The following is a 21,645-nucleotide window of genomic DNA, read 5'->3' as shown; positions in this document are numbered from 1 at the left end:
GGCACCCGTCTCGTGAAAACCTTTTTCATGTGAGTAATTTGGTTATGCTGGAGGGTGATGCTGATTTGAATCCATCTCTGTGCAGAGTTCGATATCATCAGCACAGCAATGTTGGTTAAATTCAGGAGCATGGTTGGTCTCTGCTCGTGACATGAGACCATGATGGGCACTTATTATAAGCAAAATATCTGGTGTCACTGTATTTCTAAGGCCATTTTGCTTTTAATGGGGCTGTTCATGTTATAAATATTTTTGTTCAGCATTTCCTCCACAAAAGTTTGATCAGTGTGATAGCATGAAAGAAAGGGTAGACAGTAGCACATAGATCCCATTTGATTCAATTAACGAAAACATAAAAAAAGTTCCACCGCATCTACTGTGGCTTCACACTATAACCCTTTACTTTTTCTCTCACATAAAATGCTTACTTGCATAAGAGACAGGCACTGTGTTGGGGCAGAGTAATACACTGTGCTTTGATTAGAAGGGATCAGAACTTTGCTTTGAATGGGACAATTATAGCAGCCACGGCCGGTGGGAGGTGTAACTGCAGGGTGGTGACGTAGGGAGGGGGAGGGGTAGGGTGGGGGGTTGTAATGTATGGATTACGGACTTTCACGTATAAAACAAGGACCCCCTGAAAAGTAGATAGAGCAACTCCTAGGTCAGGGAAAATACATATGAGACAATAACAAGGAAGGAGTTTTATATCGACGCTGGTTCGCCGAAACGCGCGTCGATATAAAACTCCTTCCTTTATTTGTGTGATATAAAATTCCTTTTATTGTGTCATATTCAATTCATTATCTGTAATTATTTCTTGTATGATTTTTATGTTGTTTTTAAATTGTTTTTTAACAGTAATAAATGAATGTTATTGAATTTTTTACATGTACTGATAATAAAAATTGTGTCCGCTTTCCAGAATTGGTTCCTTGCCCTCCTATTATTAAATAGACAAGTTACTATAACTGCCTAGGTTGTTATTGTCTCATATGGATTACGAACTTTAACAGGTAAGTAAACATATAAATAAATAAAATGAATTTCGTTTTGTGCACTGCATCACCAAATGCGATGCAGTGCGCGCAACGAAATTCGTTTTATTTATTTATATGTTTACTTACCGGTTAAAGTCCGTAATCCATACATTACAACCCCCCACCCTGCCCCTCCCCCTCCCTACGTCACCGCCCTGAAGTTACACCTACCACCGGCCGTGGCTGAATTATAGAGACTTAAATTACAATCCAAAGTTTTTTCACAAATACTTCATCAAACCAACACTATTTTATTGAGTTAACCCTCTAACCACCCTTCCACCACCCTTCCACCTCCCTTTGTAAAGCGCTCTGTTATCTGCAAAGATCTTGTTCGCGCTATATAAAACTTTCAAAATAAAATAAATAAAATAAAATAAACCACCATGTAGGATTTTAATGTAATTAAATATGTGTGTGTAGTTATAACTGTGTGAATCTATATGGTGGTGACAAATGATCTTATTCAGTGCCTGACATGAAGACTCCCACCCTTTAAAATGCAACATTTCTAAGTACTAAATACATAACAAAATCAGGGGCATATTACCAAGCCTGGCGATATTAGATTATCGCCGCTTTAGCGACCGTTTTCGGCCGCTAAGCGGCGATAATTACACCGCCCTATTAGCAAGCTGTCGCTAACTTATGTTAGCGACAGCTTTGAGGTGATAGCGAGCGGTTTGCATGTCAGCAATATTTATCGCTAATGACATGCAAAGTGGGCATACCCAACCTGTCAGCAACTAAAAACAGTCGCTAACATCGCTATCGCCTATTATCAACGCAGGCGTAGCGAAGGAAATATTCGCGCTAAGCGCGAATATCTCCAAAAGCTAACGCCTGCTCAGACCAGTTCTTAGCCATTATATCCAATGGGAGGTGGATATTATGGCTAAGACCCTATTGGTTTTAATGCGTGAATATCGCTGTATTCTCAGCGATATTCATGCATTTCGCCGCTATCGCCGGGTATTTTATCGCTTTAGAGATAAACGTTGCTAATAGCACGTTATCTCTGCAATAACATCCGGCGATGCTTGGCGATAAAAAAAAACTCGCTAAGCCCATTTAGCAATAAATATCGCTAGTTGTTGGTAATATGCCCCTCAATTCTTCACACAACCCCAAGCAAATATGACATGTAGGCACAGTCAACTTCTGAATGCTCTCACTTGTTGAAGATAACCTGTGCAGGAAAAACAATCAAGAAAACAGCTGTTGTTGAACGACACATTGGCTCAAAGCCTCAATTCTGAACTTTAAACATGAATGAAATTCCTGGGTACTAACACCCCCACCCCCCATACACCTTCAAATTAAAACAACCAAGAAGCAAATTAGGGCAGTTTATCTTAAGGCAGGACCCTCTGTTAAAAGCAGTGATACTCACAACATCCAAGTTTACCTACATAAAACACTGACAAAGAAAAACTATCTCTAAATACCTCTTGACTAGGGTTATTAGCGAGTTGCTGAGTTGCTCCGGCAGCCCCTTGAAGGCCTCCGTCCCCACTTCTGAGCTGGTCCTCAGTAATTCTTGGTTTAGCCGGATGTGAATATCAAACAGGATTTCACACCTGGAGAACAACAAGACAAACAATGTTTATTGTAGCAGGCAGTGGCCCAGCAACTCCAGAAGCTGGCATAGCAAACTAACAGTTTAACACTGATTTCAAGTTAACCATGAATATTTTGTGGTAGAAAATCTAATAAACGCATGAAGCCCTTCGGAATCTAACACAAATCTGATTGGCAAATACCATGCATTACAGTTTTGCATATCTCAGTGCGAGGGGAAATTTGCAATTTGCTCGTTACCCCTCATTTTGAAGTTTGTAAATCAAGAATGGGTGCAAATTGTGTGCCCTCTGTTTACAGTATTTCTAGCTAACAATAATTACTGGGCGAGCAATTTGCACCCATGATTGGACATTTTCTTAAATAAATGATTTAGAAATGATGAGCCTTAAATAGATACTACACCACCATTTTACAGATGCCCTGGATCTTCCAGGTCTTCCGGAATTCTTGCTCTGAATAGAGGTGAGCGAGCCAATAAATTAACAGGGAAAGCCGAGGTAGAGTCGAGCCAAGAGTCGGCACTGGCTCTAGGAGCCATTGAAGAAGCTGAATCTTGAAAATATTTGGCACGTAAATCATGCAAAAAAACAGCCTGTTAGAATATGATATGGTCTTAAAAATTCATTTTTTAACAAGCAGGGTTTTAACTTTAGTACATCAGATTAAATCTCTGCATTGAGAACCAGTTATTATTAAAAAATTAGAGGTTTTAAAAATGCATTGAGAAACATTCCTGCCACCGCCCTAATGACTATGCTGTTGTTGAACTAAGAGACAAGTCAGTTGCCACGTGCATCCTATATGTGGTTTGGACTCTTATTATGGATGGAGCATCATTATAGGGTAATAAATCAAACGCCAGAGGGCCGATTACAATGTCGGTCGGAAAGGTTCGGTTTCAATTCCGACCGCCTAAAAACAATCTATGCAGTCGGAAATTGAAACTGGCCGGTCATTCCGGCTGGCTTCCGATGGGCTCAAGAAGGCAGACGGAAACCGGACCATATTTCCAATAGGAGGGCGTTCCTGCCGTCAGGATCACGGTGCCGGTTTCTGACAGTCTTTCCATGCCAGCCTTTCCGAAAGGGAAAGGTGGTTGGAAAGTGACCTGCGGCCTACGTTTGTTGGCCTGGGGGGCACCTATGGTGCCCCCCTGTAAATTCCTGCACCTTGAGGTGACGCCCACAGGGTGCAGGGATAAACACAAACTCCAATTTCTCTATGGGAGCTTGTGCTATGGCCGGTGTAGGGCATAGCACAAGCTCCCATAGAAACATCGGAGCATGCGACTGCACAGTGTGCAGTCACATTGTAATCATGCGGTCAGTCACGATTCCATGACGGTGTCGGTCCGAGAAAACTCCGACCGACCTCATAATCGGCCCATTCATGTTTTTGTAAAGCACACATTGTGATCTCATTGAAGGTGCTCTTATATGTGATAATGAACAAAAAGGAGGCTCACTGAACTAAAGTATCTGTCTACGACCAGGCAGTTTTATCAAGCAGGGAAGCTGGGAATGATCCCAGATGTTCCAGTTTCACACTGTGCTATTCAGCCACTAGATAGGTGTCTCTTTCTGACATCAAAAGTGAGTGTTCTGTCCTTTTTCTTGGAGGATGTAGGACATACGAGTGTTCCACAATAGACATAAAGTAGTTATACATTTATTTGGGGCACAGGGAGATCTGCCAGCATTCAAACCTGGGTTCCCCATGTTGCATGATTGGCAGCTGTAACCACTAGGCCACATCAACTCCCATGAAAGCTCAGCTCATTTTAGACTCTAGGTTCCAAGAGACCTTCAAGCTGAGCCAGGTCCAGGTTTCTGGCTCAAGCTTGGCTTGCCCACCTCTAGCTCTGAAGCATCCTTTGAAAACAGTGAGTGTGCTTCAAAGTAAGCAGCTATATTAATTTGAAGGTAAATGACTAGACGCAACATAAATGGAGAAAAAATCTCGCCTGGAGCAGATCAGTGTGGGAAATTCCATGTTTCATCATCGGTCCTCAAGGACCAAATGTTATATGATGCTACAGGTGTTCATATTGCCCTAATCCTCTGCAGATTTTAGGTATACCCATGCAAAATATGATGAATTTAGTAGTTAGGCAGTGATTAAGAAAAAAGTGATCAAATCAAAATAGCCTTTTTTCTATCGATGATAGTTCAACAGACTCTACAGGGTCCCCTTGCGTGTTCACCACTCTGACTATTACTATCCATTTACAATCAACACATCATCTTTGAGGATTGCCTAAGCTCCAACCACTTGGTTTTTGAAGAAAACTCGTGTGCCTTCATCGATTCTACACTGCTCTAACATTCATAATGATCCACGGTCTTAAGAGTTCCAATACATTTAAAAATATCTCCCTAACACCCTGTATCCAACTGAGGACTTATCTCATGCTTGTTCCCATCAATGTGGGTACATTTGTAGGGCCCTAAAGATTCTTGAAAATAAATGTGTATACTTCCAGCACATTCTACAACCTCCTCCCTAATGTTCACTCTTTTCCCACAGAACTGAACACAAAGTGTATAGGAAACAGCAGGCAATGTTTAGATCCTTTTGTGAGAGTGTCACAAAGGTGTGATGATATCATAAGCAGAGAGGCCCATATCTGAGACATGCTTAGACCTCCTGAATATCACTGTCCAAAATGGTGATGGTGCAGAACTATCAATGGGCACATACTTTTCCTGGATAGGAGAGAGGTCATCATTGAAAGGCGCCCCATTGCCTGACAGCTGTTGTTGTCTCTTCCAGATATGGATCCGCTTCAACAACTGCGCCTGCATGCTCGCCAGGAGGTTCACTGTGCTTAGAATCAGGCTGGTCAATTTCTGTTCAACAAAGAGGAAAAGAGTGAGAAAGTGAGACAGTGGAAGAGAACACAACGGTGTTCCACTCTAATATCATTTAAAAACTCTAGTTGGACAGAATACTGAAGATAAGAATGTCTTTTTAATGTACGTTATAAATATTTTCTAATTACAGTTTTATACATTGTCGTTTTTTTAATCAGTTTGTTGTTTGTGTTTTTTAGTTTTGTGTTAGAAGTTATTATGTTAATGGTAAGATAATGGTAAGAGTATGTAAATATTTTTAGTATTGTTTTGTTTGATCTGGTAATATATATGAATAATTTAAACATGACATTATTTTATTTGTAAATTATTTATTAAAGGTTAATTAACTGGTTTATTTGCAAATTGCTTAATCAGATTGATGTAGGAAATGATTAAATAAATTGTAATAATTTGTATGTTAATTGAGGGTATTATGTAATGGTTTTGTTTATATTAATTATCTTTTATAGTTATTTCTTAAATTGTGTACTGCTAATTGTTTTCAAGTATTATTTCAATTTGTTTTTGTGGGTGTTGGATTTTTGGGGCACTAGTTTGGGTACTGTTTTAAATATATATATCTAATGGTTTTAATTTGTAAGTATTTTGAAATTTATTTTTTCAAAATGTTAACTGTTAATCTAATACTTTTAATATGTATTTGTTTCAACCAATTTTACAATGTAAAAAATAATTGATTATATATATATATATATATATATATGTACACACTCATTTATACACACATGTATATGTGTGTATATATATATATATATATATATATATTCCAGCTCCGTGGGGTTGTCCAAGTAGTAGGTTGCACTCCAGTCTGCGTGCGCCTTCCCCAAAGCGTTTGTTAGTATGGGCAGTTGTGTGTTTGAAATAATAAGGCAGCTGACGCGTTTCAGAAATTTATTTTCCTCTTCAGGGGCCAACAGTAAAGTGCATGACGGCTACCTTCTCCCTTTATGAAGACATGTATTGTGTTTATGGGAGATGTAGTCTGTGTGCCCTGGATGGACGCACTTTCAAATGACTGCTCCGTTCCAAAGGCTCTAACATGAGCCTCAAACAACACTCCAGTCCTTATCAATCGCGCAGCTCCACATACGTTACTCCTGAGATAGCGAGTCTCGTGGCCCCCGTTTCCCGGGGTGGTGCAACCCAGCGGCAGGACTGCTGCTCGTATATTCCAGCTCCGTGGGGTTGTCCAAGTAGTAGGTTGCACTCCAGTCTGCGTGCGCCTTCCCCAAATCGTTTGTTAGTATGGGCAGTTTGTGTTTTTGTGTTAAAGGGAGAAGGTAGTCGTCATGCACTTTACTGTTGGCCCCTGAAGAGGAAAATAAATTTCTGAAACGCGTCGGGCCTATCAGCTGCCTTATTATTTCAAACGTACTTCGGTACGTGATTTGCGGAGCATTTCCCATTATTTTTCCAATGCTATTATCTAATTGTAAGATTTTCCAATTTCTTTTCAGTACCTCTCTGATCTTATTCGATTCCTTGCAGAAAGTTGTGATGAATCTGATTGGCTGTGGTTTGAGCCAGAAAAAAATGCCAGTGGGAAAAGAAAATGGATGTCTTTCAGGAGGCAGTGATACAAGATATATACAAAATAAAAAGACAACATTATGTGGATAACTTAAAAGATACTGAAAGAAAAGCGCTAACTTCACTGATTGAGGACAAATTGCAAAAATGGAAAGATCTGGAATTAATAGATCATGATGAATGGAAATACCTGACAGTAAAACATCTGACAATGGCAACAATGTATTTTTTTGCCAAAAATCCATAAAAATCGCACTAGACCACCAGGGCGTCCGATCGTATCAGCAATAGGATCTCTACTGGAGCCAATGGCAAATTATACAGATTTTTTTTTGTTACCATTTGTATCGAAATTATGTTCTTACATCAAGGACACAAGCGACAAGCGACATGCTGAGACTAATAAATGGCATCCCATGGAAAACATCTTACTTACTAATAACAATGGATGTGGTGTCTTTATACACCAACATAGATCATCAAATTGGAGTTGCAGCATGCAACTTTTTTCTGAAAGAACGCAACATTCACTTCACTCAACATAATAAAATGCTGGAAGAAATTATGAACCTATGCTTGAAACAAAACGTGTTCATGTTTGGGGAGGACATCTTCCTCCAACGTAAAGGAACTGCAATGGGCTTTTATTTTAGTCCTAGTTTCGCCTGCCTCACCATGGGGTGGTGGGAACAAACGTGTGCATGGCAATCAGAAAATGATAAATTCCTAAATAAAATAGTGCTATGGCTGCGTTTCATAGACGATTTGTTAATAATCTGGGATGGGTCCGAAAAGGAGTTCAAAGAGTATTTCAAACTTCTGAATGAAACAACAGTTAATTTCAAATTTACCTATGACCTGAGCAAAACACGAGTGACATTCCTGGACACTGAAATCTACATTTCGAAAAACGAAATCCATACAACTCTTCACAGAAAAACAACAGCAACAAATGCCACTTTGCATGCGGAAAGCTTCCACCAACCAAGTTTGTTCCAAAATATCCCTTATGGGGAATTCTTAAGATTGAGACGAATATGCTCAGAACCGGTGGAATGGATGAAAAATAGCACACAAACCGCAAAAAGATTCGCAAAAAGAGGATACATCAAAAGACAAATTGAATCAGGCTGGGAAAGAGCAAACAAATTGCAAAGACCAGACCTTTTGAAACCTAAACAAAATCAAGAAATTATAAAATCACAGCCAATCAGATTCATCACAACTTTCTCCAAGGAATCGAATAAGATCAGAGAGGTACTGAAAAGAAATCTAAAAGGCCGCCTAACTCAAAGTCACTTCCAAAAAGAGAGAAACAAAAAACGGTTACAAAGCAAAGGTTTCAAAAAATGTCACAACTGTAAAGTTTGCCAAATTGCTAAAAATACCCAGGAGATGAAAATGGCGGATGGCAGAATGTGGAAGATTCAGGATTTGATTACATGCAAAAGTCAATTCGTTGTATACATAATAGAATGTCCGTGTCCTTTAAAATACATAGGAAGCACAAAATGTGAGCTCAAAAAGCGCATCCTGGAACACGTTAGGGCAACGAATCACAAAGATCGAGGAAATGCTGTTGCCAAACATATGGAAACGGACCACAACGGTGACTGGAAACGTTTAAAGTTTTATGGAATTGACACAGCAAAAAAACATGTAAGAGGAGGGGACAGAGAAAGACAATTATGACAAAAAGAATCTCGTCATATTTTAAATATGCGTAGCCTGACCCCCCACGGTTTGAACCAGAGTGAGGAATTGTACATTCATTTATAAGGAACTGTTGTTTTTGTGAAGAGAGAAAGAGCCCCCTGACTTAGTTTTTAGTGTTTGAATTCATATTTGAGTTTAAAAAGCTTTTTAAGAAACATTTCGTAACAAAGACTTATCACAACTTGCAAGAATATTATATCATCAAATAATCTGTCTTTTTGTTACACAAATCAATGATTTTGTTTTCATTCAGGAACGGATAATCCACTGGAGGATCTGATTGGAGTGTAAATAGTGTAATGTAAAATATGTAAAAACAGAAGGAAAAATCCACTGGAGGATGTGATAGAAATGTGATAAATAAGATATGATGAAAGCAAGAAAAATTCAGTGAAAGAAACATGAATTTTATATTAAAAAATGACATGAATTGTTTGTAAATAATATATGAAATGATTGAGGTGTGAATTTACAACAGCTTTGACCTGTATATAGAATGTAAATAATTGAATATAACAAAATACACTACAACTACCATAATGCCCTCTGTGATAAAAACAGGAAATTAGTTTTTTTGTAAATGCTTAAAAAGTCAAAGCAAAATGAATGGCGTTACCGTGAGCAAGGTTTCAGTTGAAACCGAAACGTTGGTGGTTTGTTTATTCGAATGAAATAAAAAGATCTGCATGACAGAAATGGAGGAAAAAAAACAGAGTGCGACCTACCTTATTCCTTCTTGGAGGAAGTGTGCTAAAATTCGAAGTAACCAGGCTTGGTTACAAGGTTACGCACCATTCTGAAGAGCGCCATGCCAGCGAAAAAACCTGTGTGTGTGAGGATATATATATATATATATATATATATATATATTCACTGAAAAAAACATAGGTTATAGACCATATATAGTTAGGAATTAGCATTTAAAAAACCTTATTTTACTCACACAAAACCATTGAAATTCCATATATAGTTAGTTGCACTAACTATATATCGCGCACCCGCAATCCACTGCTGATCATGTCACATATTACATCATTCATGACATGGTCAGTGACATCACTGATGACATCACTGATGACATCTCAAATGACATCACTGATGACATCACTGATGACAACATCCAGTGACTGTATGTTTCTGTAAAGTTAAAATATGTCTTACATATTGAAGAATGAGTGGATGTATAAGTGTCTGGATGAAGGATTTAGTAGGTGCGTGACTGACTGTATGAGTGAGTGATTAAATATGTCTCACTGAATGCATGGGTTAGTGACTAAACTGTCTTAATTTGTGCATCATTATGTCTGTTGTGATGTAAACTGCTGCATGTGTTGATCATTAGCTATACGAGAGGCTATATGTGTTATTAATTGGTTGCCCAAGTATTTCTATGGGAGATTGAGTTTGTGTGGGGGTGGCTGTAAGGTGTGTGACTCTGTGCATAGATGTGTGAGCAGTTTATTCACTAGGTGTATGAGTTCAAGAGTGCATGTGGAAACAGCTACATGGGCAGTTGACTGTGTGCATGAGTGTATTGATGAGTGAATGGATATCTCAACGCTACATGTCATACTAAATACATATGTAAAACACAGTACATGTGAGAGTTGGCATATATAAATAACTGTGCATGAGAGCCACTGAATGAGTGAGTGGTTGTATCGATCATTGTGAACTTGTATCAGGGATTGTATAAGAGAGTAAATATGTGTTAGTATATGTTTCAATAAGTAAGGTGTGTTTAACTGTATAGTTGAAGAAATGGAGGTGAGATTGTTTCTTTGCATGACTGACTGGGTGTGTGAGTAACTCCATGGATGAGTGGCAGTGTGTGAGTGTCTGTATACACTGAGTGTATCTAAGGTTATATTAGAGTCTGAAGAGGTTTATCGTATTAGCACAAGAATGATGTCAAATGAGATGTCATCAGTGATGTCATCAGTGATGTCATTTGAGATGTCATCAGTGATGTCATCAGTGATGTCAGTGACCATGTCATGATTGATGTAATATGTGACATGATCAGCAGTGGATTGCGGGTGCGCGATATATAGTTAGTGCAACTAACTATATATGGAATTTCAATGGTTTTGTGTGAGTAAAATAAGGTTTTTTAAATGCTAATTCCTAACTATATATGGTCTATAACCTATGGTTTTTTCAGTGAATTTCAATGGTTTTTTAATAGTAAATATCATAAGCTGTCGAATGTCAAGTACGTGGTAAGTAAAAACATTTTCGTGTTTATGCACACTGATCTGCTTTGAATGCTGCCCCCCACCCCTCATTTCTATTAGGAGTACTCTCTCTTTGCAGATAGTGAAGGGTAGTTAACGCAGGCCTTTGCCCCCGTTGTAATCCGTTGTGCCTGCTTCTCTCTCCATTTGATTGATTGTTCTCTTTGGTTCATTCTCTATTTACAAACAAGCACAGAGTCGCAATACTCTGTTTAGTCTTTGCAGATAGCGAAAAATCGTGTAAAAAAAGAAAAGGAATCGAGCAAAATCAGTAGGCCACTAATGGGATCTCTTTTTGACCTCCCTAAAATAGAAACATTAGGAACAACCTGTTGATAATACCAATGTGTATGTACATAAGCGGCGTTCATTTGTGTTCACAGTACCCCTTCTTGATTGTTTGAATCGAGCATTGAATTGTTCGAAGTTGGTTCTCTTAAGAATCTTCTCTGCCTGCAAACGAGGAAGAATAGGAATATTCTCTCTCCCTTTGCAGATAGTGAAGGGTAGGTAACGCAAACCTTTAACACGTCGTGCCTATTTCGTTCCTCATTGATTGATTGTTTCCCCAAACATTGACTGTTTGGGAATTGGTTCTTTTTGGAGGTATTCCCTGTTTGCAAATATACGTAGGAAAATCTTTGCAAATAGTGAAAGGGTACGTAATGCGGACCTTTCTCCCCCGTTGTAATCTGTCATGCCTATCTACTCCCCACTGATTGATGCACCTGTTTCACCCGGACCATTTACTAGAGATACGTCATCTGGCCCGACCAGAGAGCACCCCTAGTGAAAAGGACATATGCAATAATAACGAAGTGATCACTGTATCCTGTTAACAGAAACTTTAGCATGAAACAACCTGGAAAGAAAAGAATAGGAAAACGAAAATCAGTAGGCCACTGATGAACATAAACTTTTATTAAACAACGAACAAAGAAACGATAACATAACGTAATGATAAAACCTATTAATGTCCTAGAAACAAGAAAACGTTAGAAATATGCCAGTGGTGAGAGACCAGAAAAACAGTAAGAGAAACCAAATCACCCCTCGCTGTCCCACCGCCTGCCACGCCAAAAAAATCGATAGACTAGGGAAAATGCAAGTCAGTAGAACATCCGCCCCCACTCTGGAAACTTCCAAGGTGGGGCAGGGTTGCGGCTACGCCCAGCTGGGAGCAGCCCATATAAGGCGGATCCTGCTGCCACGCCTCGGCCAGGAGATCCTAACGTAGGGTGTAGCCGGAGGAGAGGCCGAGGCCATCGGGACCCGGCCAGGGGATTGCCTTTACAACGCTGAAGAGTTTCAGGGGGGGGGAATGTCTCCTCGACCCTCCCCTCTCTCTCCCAGTCCGGCCGCGGTGGCCCTTGAGAGTTGCAGGTACTCCCACCACATGCTCTTCCGGTCCGGCCACCAACGGTCGGGGGGCCGAGGCCGACGGGATCCGGCTGCAGCCGATAAACCAAGAAACCCGTTCATGGGGCCAGAGCCAGGGGCGTCCGGCCGACATCCACCGGAAGCCCGGCCCGAAGACGGACGGGACACTTCTTCTCTCTTGAATAATGGCTGCGACAACACTGGGGGGGGGGATGTCTTGCACATGCCTCCGACCCCCCCCCCCCTCGTCCTCATCGCCTGGTCCGGCCATAACAAATCTCAAGCGAGACGCCGTGGGGTGCACTGGGAGGGAGAGACGATGCGAACAGGCCTCTCCCGCCTCCCCAGTGGAGGCTTCCCACCTGCACCCTCAGCGCTCCAAGCGCCCGGAAAAGGGTTCTTCCACTGTGGCGATGCTGCAACGTCTCGCCCGGCAGGGTGGAGCCCGTCCGCTCATTTGACCCCGCGATCGCCAGTAGCTACCGAACTCTCAAAATGGCGGTCGACCTGGCAAGAGCGGGCCCAGCATAAAGAAATGGCCCGGTCACTGGTTGACTCCACCACCGTAGTCCTCCACGACCTTGAAGATTCTACAGGAGCCGCGGGAGTCTCCGACTCCCGCAGACACCCCCGATGGGGAATGACTGCCATGATCGCCCGTGGAGTGACGAAACTGTATCCGCGGGACGTCGGCGCTCCCATGCTGGCGCCAGCCTCACTTTGAATTACTAGAATCCTGCAGACCTCAGTTCCGGTGAAAGCACAGTGTGACCCGGTAGGAAAAATTGTTGCACCCCCTCCCCTTTTTGACTGATAGTTCAAACCACCGATCCTTTCCTTTGCCCTTTTAACGGAACTTTGGACTGCCTCCCCCTCTTTTACATTTTCTAGAGAAAACAAAACATTAACCACTACATTAGCATAGCAATTGACACCAGAACTGTTTTCAAATTGAAAACCAACAACATCTTCAACAGAATCCTTTTTGTTTCTGCTGTGACCCTGCTACAGCACAGGCATTGTCCCCAGCAGTAATTCTGCAATGCCGGTAAGAATAGCTGTGGTGCCTACTGGACTCACTCACCCCCGCGGCGCCCCACGCCGTTATTTGCTGGGCGGCAACTTACTAGACATCACCTTCGTGACATCCAGATTTCAGCGCTTTCTGCTGCCTTGGAACTATTCGCACAACAGACCGCTACTGACAATCCACCCCCCGCGGCGCCCCACGCCGTTATTTGCTGGGCGGCAACTTACTAGACATCACTTTCGTGCCATCTAGATTTCAGCGCGTTCTGCTGCCTTGGAACTATTCGCACAACAGACTGCTACTGACGACCCACCCCCAGGCAACATCTTCTGAATTTTCATAATTTGAAAGAACTAGTAACATGTCCTCATCAGGAATTCAAAAGAAATTGCCACGGTCTCTTCGTTGTTTAAATGTTTTTACTGTTTTTGTTTTGTTGTATATATTTATATGTTATTAAAGTTTTATATTCCTACTACTTTGTTGGAGTGCTATATATTTTTAATGTGACACATAATTGTAAAAACTTTGATGTACAAAGAGTCATTCCTGGAATCTTCCGCTTCAGGCTCGGTCCCCTCCCCAATCACAATACAGGATGGTTTTCAGATAGTAGGAACACGTGTGGTGTGACGGATCTCATCGGGTGTGGGCCTTGATCTACTATAACTCCTTTAAAGAGGGGTGATTCTTTACAGCTGGAGCCATAAACTACATCTGCAGGGCTAGCTGATAGCCTGGACAATCGGACACAGAGGAAGAGGAGTGTCCGAGGGTGCGGTAGTGAATAGGGCGAAAGGGAGGTGTCGGGCGGGCACAGAGTGTGATTCTCAGGGAAGAGCAGCGCAGATGGGGGGAGGTTTATTGCCCATGCATAAGACAGAGAGCGGGGGTGACCAGTGCCTGGGGAAGATGCTTGCGAGGGTGGGGAGCCATGCTACGAATCGACAGCGTGCAGAGAGTGGGTCTGGTCAAGGCATCTAAAATGGCTGCCGTGCACGACAAAAGTGTGGCATTTCAAAAAAGGCAAGATGGCGCAAACAATGTTTTTCAACACTTCCTCATTTCCTTCGAATCGAACGTTAACAGACGTTGGTGCATATTACCAAAGTTAAGCGATATTTATCGCTAACGATGCTTACCAACGAATTTTTTACCGCTAAGCATCGTCAGAAATTATCGAAGATAAACCTTGCTATTATCAAGGTTTATCGCAAATGCGATAAAAAACGGCCGCAATGCATGAATATCGCTAAAAAGTCAGCGATATTCATGCATTACCGAGCTAATGCTCTTAGCCATGTTATCCACCTCCCATTGGATAACATGGCTAAGAACTGCTCAGGGCAGGTATAACTTTTTGGAGATATTCGCGCTTAGCGCGAATAACTCCAAAAGTTGGTAATAGGAGATAGATATCTTGCATGTTGTAATGCAAATTATTGTGGTATATGGAACTCATACCATAATCTCTCAGGAAAGCAGAAACTGATCCTTTTGGGACCGCCTGAAAAGGCCTACGGGGTGAGGGGTACTCTACTTTGCCCCCTTTTCACGTTCCGAACTATTTTATTTTACTCTCTTCTGTAATTACACAAAATAGCAGCGATAAGATGCATCGGAGACACACAGTGAGAGAAAGGAGGCCGGAGATGAAGAAGAGATGTCAAATACACATTGGAGATAATATAGTGGCAGAAGGGAAGTAAATATGAGTAAACTTACCATGTAACATAAAAATGTTGCACTCTATACTATAAGTCTCATTTTATACTACAATCACTTCGCTACAACCTCATAAATTAAAAATAAAAATAAATAATGTCTCAAACAATTTTTGATTTCTAAATATAAATTTATTCTTCAGAATTTTCTAAATTTGAAAGAACTAGTAACATGTCCTCATCAGCAATTTCCTCATGAAAAGTCTGCAATGATGATTCTTGTAACTCTATGGTCTCCAAACATTCGATAAATTCGCCATCAACAGATTGATCAAAAAAATCATTCAAGTCATCTCCTCCTTGTGACAATATTTCATTATTGGTGCTGTCAATTTCAATCAATGTAGTGGAATCATTCAAGTCATCTCCTCCTTGTGACAATATTTCATTATTGGTGCTGTCAATTTCAATCAATGTAGTGGAATCATTCAAGTCATCTCCTCCTTGTGACAATATTTCATTATTGGTGCTCTCAATTTCAATCAATGTAGTGGAATCATTCAAGTCATCTCCTCCTTGTGACAATATTTCATTATTGGTGCTGTCCATTTCAATCAATCTAATGGAATCATACAAGTCATCTCCTCCTTGTGACAATATTTCATTATTGGTGCTCTCAATTTCAATCAATGTAGTGGAATCATTCAAGTCATCTCCTCCTTGTGACAATATTTCATTATTGGTGCTGTCCATTTCAATCAATCTAATGGAATCATACAAGTCATCTCCTCCATGTGACAATATTTCATTATTGGTGCTCTCAATTTCAATCAATGTAGTGGACAATTCAAAAGAAATTGCCACGGTCTCTTCATTGTGAGCCATTTTATTTTGAAATTGCTTGCTGTAAATTGCAGAAAAAAATAATCACTTTCATTTATCGTTTTTAGTAATACATAATATAAAACTAACTTTATCAAGTATTTAGTATAACAGAAGGACTGCAAATAAATAACAGAAAACATTTTTCAAATTATCTTCAAGTGTACAACATAGTTCCCCTTACAAATTAACAACTCACCTTTTTAAAAGTAGGAGAAGTGTTAGTACTGTGTAAATCAAACACCAGAAATTCACCACCAAAAATTCCTCACAAATGTACCTCAGACAGTAGTATCACAAAATGGCTGTGGTTTCCTCTCATTTGACATATATACATAACCAATTAACTTTCATCACACACAAATACAAAACCAAAGTAACATTTTAATTGGTTCTAAATTTCAACACTTTCAAATGTGTTTTCCCTATGCAATTTTCCATAGGACATTTACATACGTCTACAGCCTGAATGGCTGAACGGAATTACACCAAACTTGGCAAAATGGTACATCAAACCTAAGAGGTCAGGAAGGATCTACTATGCCCCCTTATGGTCATTTCCCCCTTCGCTTTGGCCTCCTCTTGTCTCTCGATCCTACCGAGAGACAAGATGGCGGCCGCTACGGACTGTTTGGAATGTTGACAGACGCCGGAGAACCAATCAGCTTCGCAAAGCTCTGTAACGCGAAAAGTACGCGAAGCGGAGCGCTGTTACAGATATATATCTTTTTTTGAACGTTAATTTCTCAAAATCCACTGGAGCACATATATTGAGACCTAGCAAAGGCACATCGGGCTACCAGTCTCTAATATTTTGCCAAGTTTCGTGCAAATCCATTCAGCCGTTCGATTATTGACATTTAGATACGTCTACAGCCTGAATGGCTGAACGGAATTACACCAAACTTGGCAAAATGGTACATCAAACCTAAGAGGTCAGGGAGGATCTACTATGCCCCCTTATCGTCATTTGCCCCTTCCCTTTCGCCTCCTCTTGTCTCTCGATCCTACCGAGAGACAAGATGGCGGCCGCTACGGACTGTTTGGAATGTTGACAGACGCCGGAGAACCAATCAGCTTCGCTTCACAAAGCTCCGTTGCGCGAAAAGTACGCGAACTGGAGCGCTGCCCGGTCCGCTGTTACAGATATATATCTTTTTTTAAACGTTAATTTCTCAAAATCCACTGGAGCACATATATTGAGACCTACAAAAGGCACATCGGGCTACCAGTCCCTACAATTTTGCCAAGTTTCGTGCAAATCCATTCAGCCGTTCGGGCTAAAAGTGAGGCCAACCGCCCTATGGAAAACTCAATGTTAAAAACACGTTTTGGGACCCCCCTTTTTTCTCGACCCCCCCTGGACGAACCCCCCCCCCAATTTTCAGGGGCTGCTCAGAAACAAAATGTGCCATTTTCCTGAAAATTTCAGCCAATTCCGTCCACAAACGCCAAAGTTATTAGACATAGAATTTTCAAAAATCCCATAGAGAAAAAATCCTAACTATATATACCTACTGGCGACCGCCAGTAGGTAATATATATATATATATATATATATATATATATATATTGAGGTTTGGGAACAGTAAATCTGAGCCTTCCTATGGTCATCGCTTTCCTTACTCTTATTTGCATTGGAGTGGGACTAATAAATGTAATAAATGTATCCACTCCAAAGTCCAATACTTTCCCTACTGCTGCTTATGTCGGAGTGGGGATGGTAAATCTAACCCTCCAAAGTCCAATACTTTCTATACTATAGGTTATGGTGGAGTGGGGATAGGAAAACTGACCCTTACAAAGTCCAAACCTTTAACTTCTATTGCTTACTTTGGAATGAGATTAGTGAATGTGATTCATGCAAGTATATTTTTTTATGTAATATTTTGTTTTTAATGTTTGTTAAAACTTATTTTTTGAGGTTTAATTCAAACGCTATTTTATTGAAATGTTTTTAATTGTGTTTAATTGCGTTTCGGATGGGATCAGCCGAAACGCATCAAGATGGACACTGTGATGTAAGAAAATAAAGAAATTGCTTCCCCTTGCCTGGAGTGCCCACCTTTGCTCTTGTGTGCGAGAGTTATCGATATATATATATATATATATGTATATATATATATATATATATATATATATATATATATATATATATATATTAGTAATATTGTATGTGTATTTTGTTATTTTTTGTATGCAGTTTTTTAATTATTAGTAATATTTGTAATTTATTATTGATGTTAATTTCATAATTTTATTTCTATATTATGTTCATCATTAGTTTAGCATTTATTTTAAAGTATATATTTTTATATTCCGTTTGCAAGTTATAAAATGTAATTTGATATTATTTTTATATTATATATCTGTCTGGCTATGCATATATATATAAGGATAGTATATAGTTGGATGGATCTATCCCATTGGAGGCCTTCACTCCCCAGCCCATTTATACAACACAACACAATAATGCTTTATGTGATCCAATGCCAAAAACCATGGTCCAAAGATGAAAGTAACAAGTATATAGAAAAATTCTACTAACACTCTAAAAATTACCTTAAGTTTCTACGTTTATTGTACAGAAAACACATTAAAAAACATTAAAACATATTTTTGGTACTCTCTATATAATATGTACAAGGAATATCTGGGAACGACTTAAAGATGACAAATACAAAATGTAGGGGAAAGGGGCTACTAGAAGCACACTTGCAGTAAAATGAGTAAAGGTTTTGGGCTCAGGCCTACTCTGTTACAGTAATTTATATATATATTGTTAGATTGCACGAAAATGCACTTTTTAGCACATTTATATACTTTGTTTTATTATAGTAGGAGGGACTAGGCTGATTGAGTATTAAGAAATGAAATTTCTAAGGGATTTAACCCATTATTTTAAATACTCTTGATGTCAAAACAGTACTGGGATTTAACCTGCTATATCTATGTAAATGTAAATATAAATATGAATTAAGCATGATTTTATACGAATATAAAACTACTATACGTATAATTGTATCATGCATCAACCTCGGTTAATGACTTACCTTGTAATAACTGTGAGTCTTTCTCCTATATTCATGAATACGATTATCCAATCATGAAGTAGCACTGTGCACTTTAAATATTCACTGTGAATGTTGTTGCGCTGTCATGTGATCAAGGCTTTGTGCCGAAACGTTATGGCGACAGCTGAATAAAGATTAACAGCATCCTAAAATTTTGGTCCGTGTCTGTGTCCGCATGCGTGGTCGTGGGAGAACGATTGCGCGGAGGAGACGGTGGTTGCCGTATATATATACATTTTTTTAAGCTTAATATATTTAATATATTTCTAAAGCTAATATACTCTTTAATATTTAATATTCAATATACTTACCTATTCTGTGACAATATTTTGGTCTTCCTTATTATTGCTGTTACTATTTTGTTCTCTATATATAAAGTACGTAATGTTGATACTTTTCCCCATGGTATTTTTTGGCAATATTTTTGTGTCGCACTATATTTATGTTAGATAATTTGTCATACAACTGACACAACCAGAACAGGTCTAGCTGTACCTAAAGCTCCTGATGCATCACCCTGAGTTCCAAGTTTATCTTCAGACATATTGTTTTCTTTCATTTTTATGCATGCTCCCTTATAAGTACACAGATATAAATTCCTAATAACAAAATTATAAAAGTAATAAATAATAGCTTGATTAAGTCAAACATGTTAAACGTTACTCTCCATTTTAGCACAAACTACACACTGGTAGGCCTTGAACAAACTTGGCCAAAGGAATTTTCTCAAGTTATGACTGTCAATTTAATGCCAGGCTTGAAAGAAATAAATCATTTCTATTATGAAATAAAACTGAAACACAAATGGAATGCAAAGCAGTATTAGATGTGTGAGAATCTTACAGTTAGTTTAGATAATCAATTTCAGTTCTAGATTTCTAGAAAATGACAGCAAGTAAAAGTCAAGAACTACTCTTCATAACTGAGAAGTGCCACTTGCTCCACTGTATCAATGATCAACATCCCTGTCAACCAACTGTTTAGTATAAAGGGTGAATGTGAGTTGGAGTTTGCAACCCAACATATTATCCTTGATCAGTCACTGTTTCTGAAGTCTCAGAAAAGGTTCTTGGAGGTGATGTATCATTGAAAGGAACAATGTGAGAGTTCAAGGTGATTCCCTGATTAGGAACCCAAAGCATCCACTCAAATACTTCTTTTAACCATTTGTGTACAAATGTTCCAACCTGTTAACATGTGCAATAATATCCACTGGCTATAACACAGTCAGCGGTCTTGACACAGTAATGGAATCTTAACTAATCCAGTACAACTATGCAAAGCATGACAGACACAGTTACACAAACTCTTGAAATGCCCTCCAAATGTTGGAATGACATTTGTTGTGTGGCCCTTGAGGGAGGACCCTGCTATATTGAGCAAATGAAAAAAGGGATTAAAGCATTTGTGACCAGACAGTTGAACCAAGCTTGAGTGTGTCTGAATGGAGAATGCACATGGATGGGCAAGTGAAGAAATTAATGTTTTAGACACCCATCCACCCCCTTCCCTACAGGGACCATATTTAGGTATGATCGAGATCGGAGGAAGTAATTTTTAAGGCACTGCTTCTGTGAAGCGGGAATAACCAGGTTGCTAAATGGGAAACCAGTCAGGTGATTCGTAAGGTCTACTCCTCTGTAGAAAGAGCCTTACATAATTTCCAGGTAAGAACCAGGCAGGAGAGCTCAAGGCTTTTCTTCTTTCACACAGATACTTTCTGAGCAGGCCTAATAGCGATAAGCGATCAAGTGGAACTGTCACACTGATTTGTAGAAAATGTGTTCTATTGACGTGATGTCATGTCATGTCAAATGTCAAAGATTCTTATATAGCACCTTATCACCGCAAGGTCTCAAGGCGCTTGCTTTGGGAACCCGTCCTAGCTTTTCCCTGTGAGATAACCCCTACTGGGCATCCCCAAGGTGAAAGCCAGGCATCCCGCCGCAGGGGGGCCGTAGTGGAGATTAAGCAAGCTATTGCTCAGAGTTGCAGAGTGTGAACCCGTGATTCCAGTAGGCACCGAAGTGAGAATTATCGAGACCGTGGACATTTTGGGCTCAAGACCCTGCCGCGTCGGGAATTGAACCCTGGTCCCGGGTCTGACCTCTGCTTCAGGGTTGTTCGTATATGAAAAAGCACCGCTAGAAAATTAATTGTCCAATAATTCGTTGGAGAGTAATAACTCGTTAGGCCACATGCATGCAGACGCTGAATCACAAATGCTGTTGAAAAGATATGTGGAATTCAGTGTTCCTTTATTAGTCCATACAAACACCAGCCAACGCGTTTCGTTCCGTGACCGGAACTTCTTCAGGGCTATATTGCTTCCTAGACGCAAGGTGATATTAATTCGAAATCCTCTTAGGTAATAATTTCCTGGCTATTTTCAATCCATTCTTATATATCAATATCCATTAGGAAAAACTTATATGTCTCGTACCATGGTAAGTATTAGCCTTTTTTGATATGTGTAGAATTTTTATCTTCAATTTTGAATATTTCCCTTTGGCTCGATTTTCAATTTCAGTAATAATGTCACAAGACGGTATTTACCCGTGTGGTCAATAAACCACCGAACAGAGCTGTCTTCCCGAATCACCAGCGTCAAGCGCGATCCAACTAAGGGTCT

At 39.8% G+C, this 21,645-nt stretch overlaps 1 protein-coding gene across 5 annotated transcripts in view; it reads right to left on the bottom strand.

Annotated features, from left to right (window-relative positions):
- The window catches only part of STAT6 (signal transducer and activator of transcription 6), a 732,055-nt gene that overhangs the window by 238,383 nt on the left and 472,027 nt on the right, over positions 1 to 21,645 (bottom strand). For all 5 annotated transcript variants that reach the window (XM_078688994.1, XM_078688995.1, XM_078688998.1 and 2 more), the window contains exons 6-7: positions 5,325 to 5,473; positions 2,489 to 2,620 (exon numbers count right to left, since the gene is read on the bottom strand). In XM_078688994.1, the coding sequence (XP_078545120.1) occupies positions 2,489 to 2,620; positions 5,325 to 5,473 (281 nt within the window). The remainder of the gene's footprint in view (positions 1 to 2,488; positions 2,621 to 5,324; positions 5,474 to 21,645) is intronic.

Source organism: Lissotriton helveticus, chromosome 1_1, assembly GCF_964261635.1.
Source record: "Lissotriton helveticus chromosome 1_1, aLisHel1.1, whole genome shotgun sequence".
NCBI lineage: Eukaryota > Metazoa > Chordata > Amphibia > Caudata > Salamandridae > Lissotriton > Lissotriton helveticus.
This window is presented reverse-complemented; position numbering and strand designations above follow the sequence as displayed.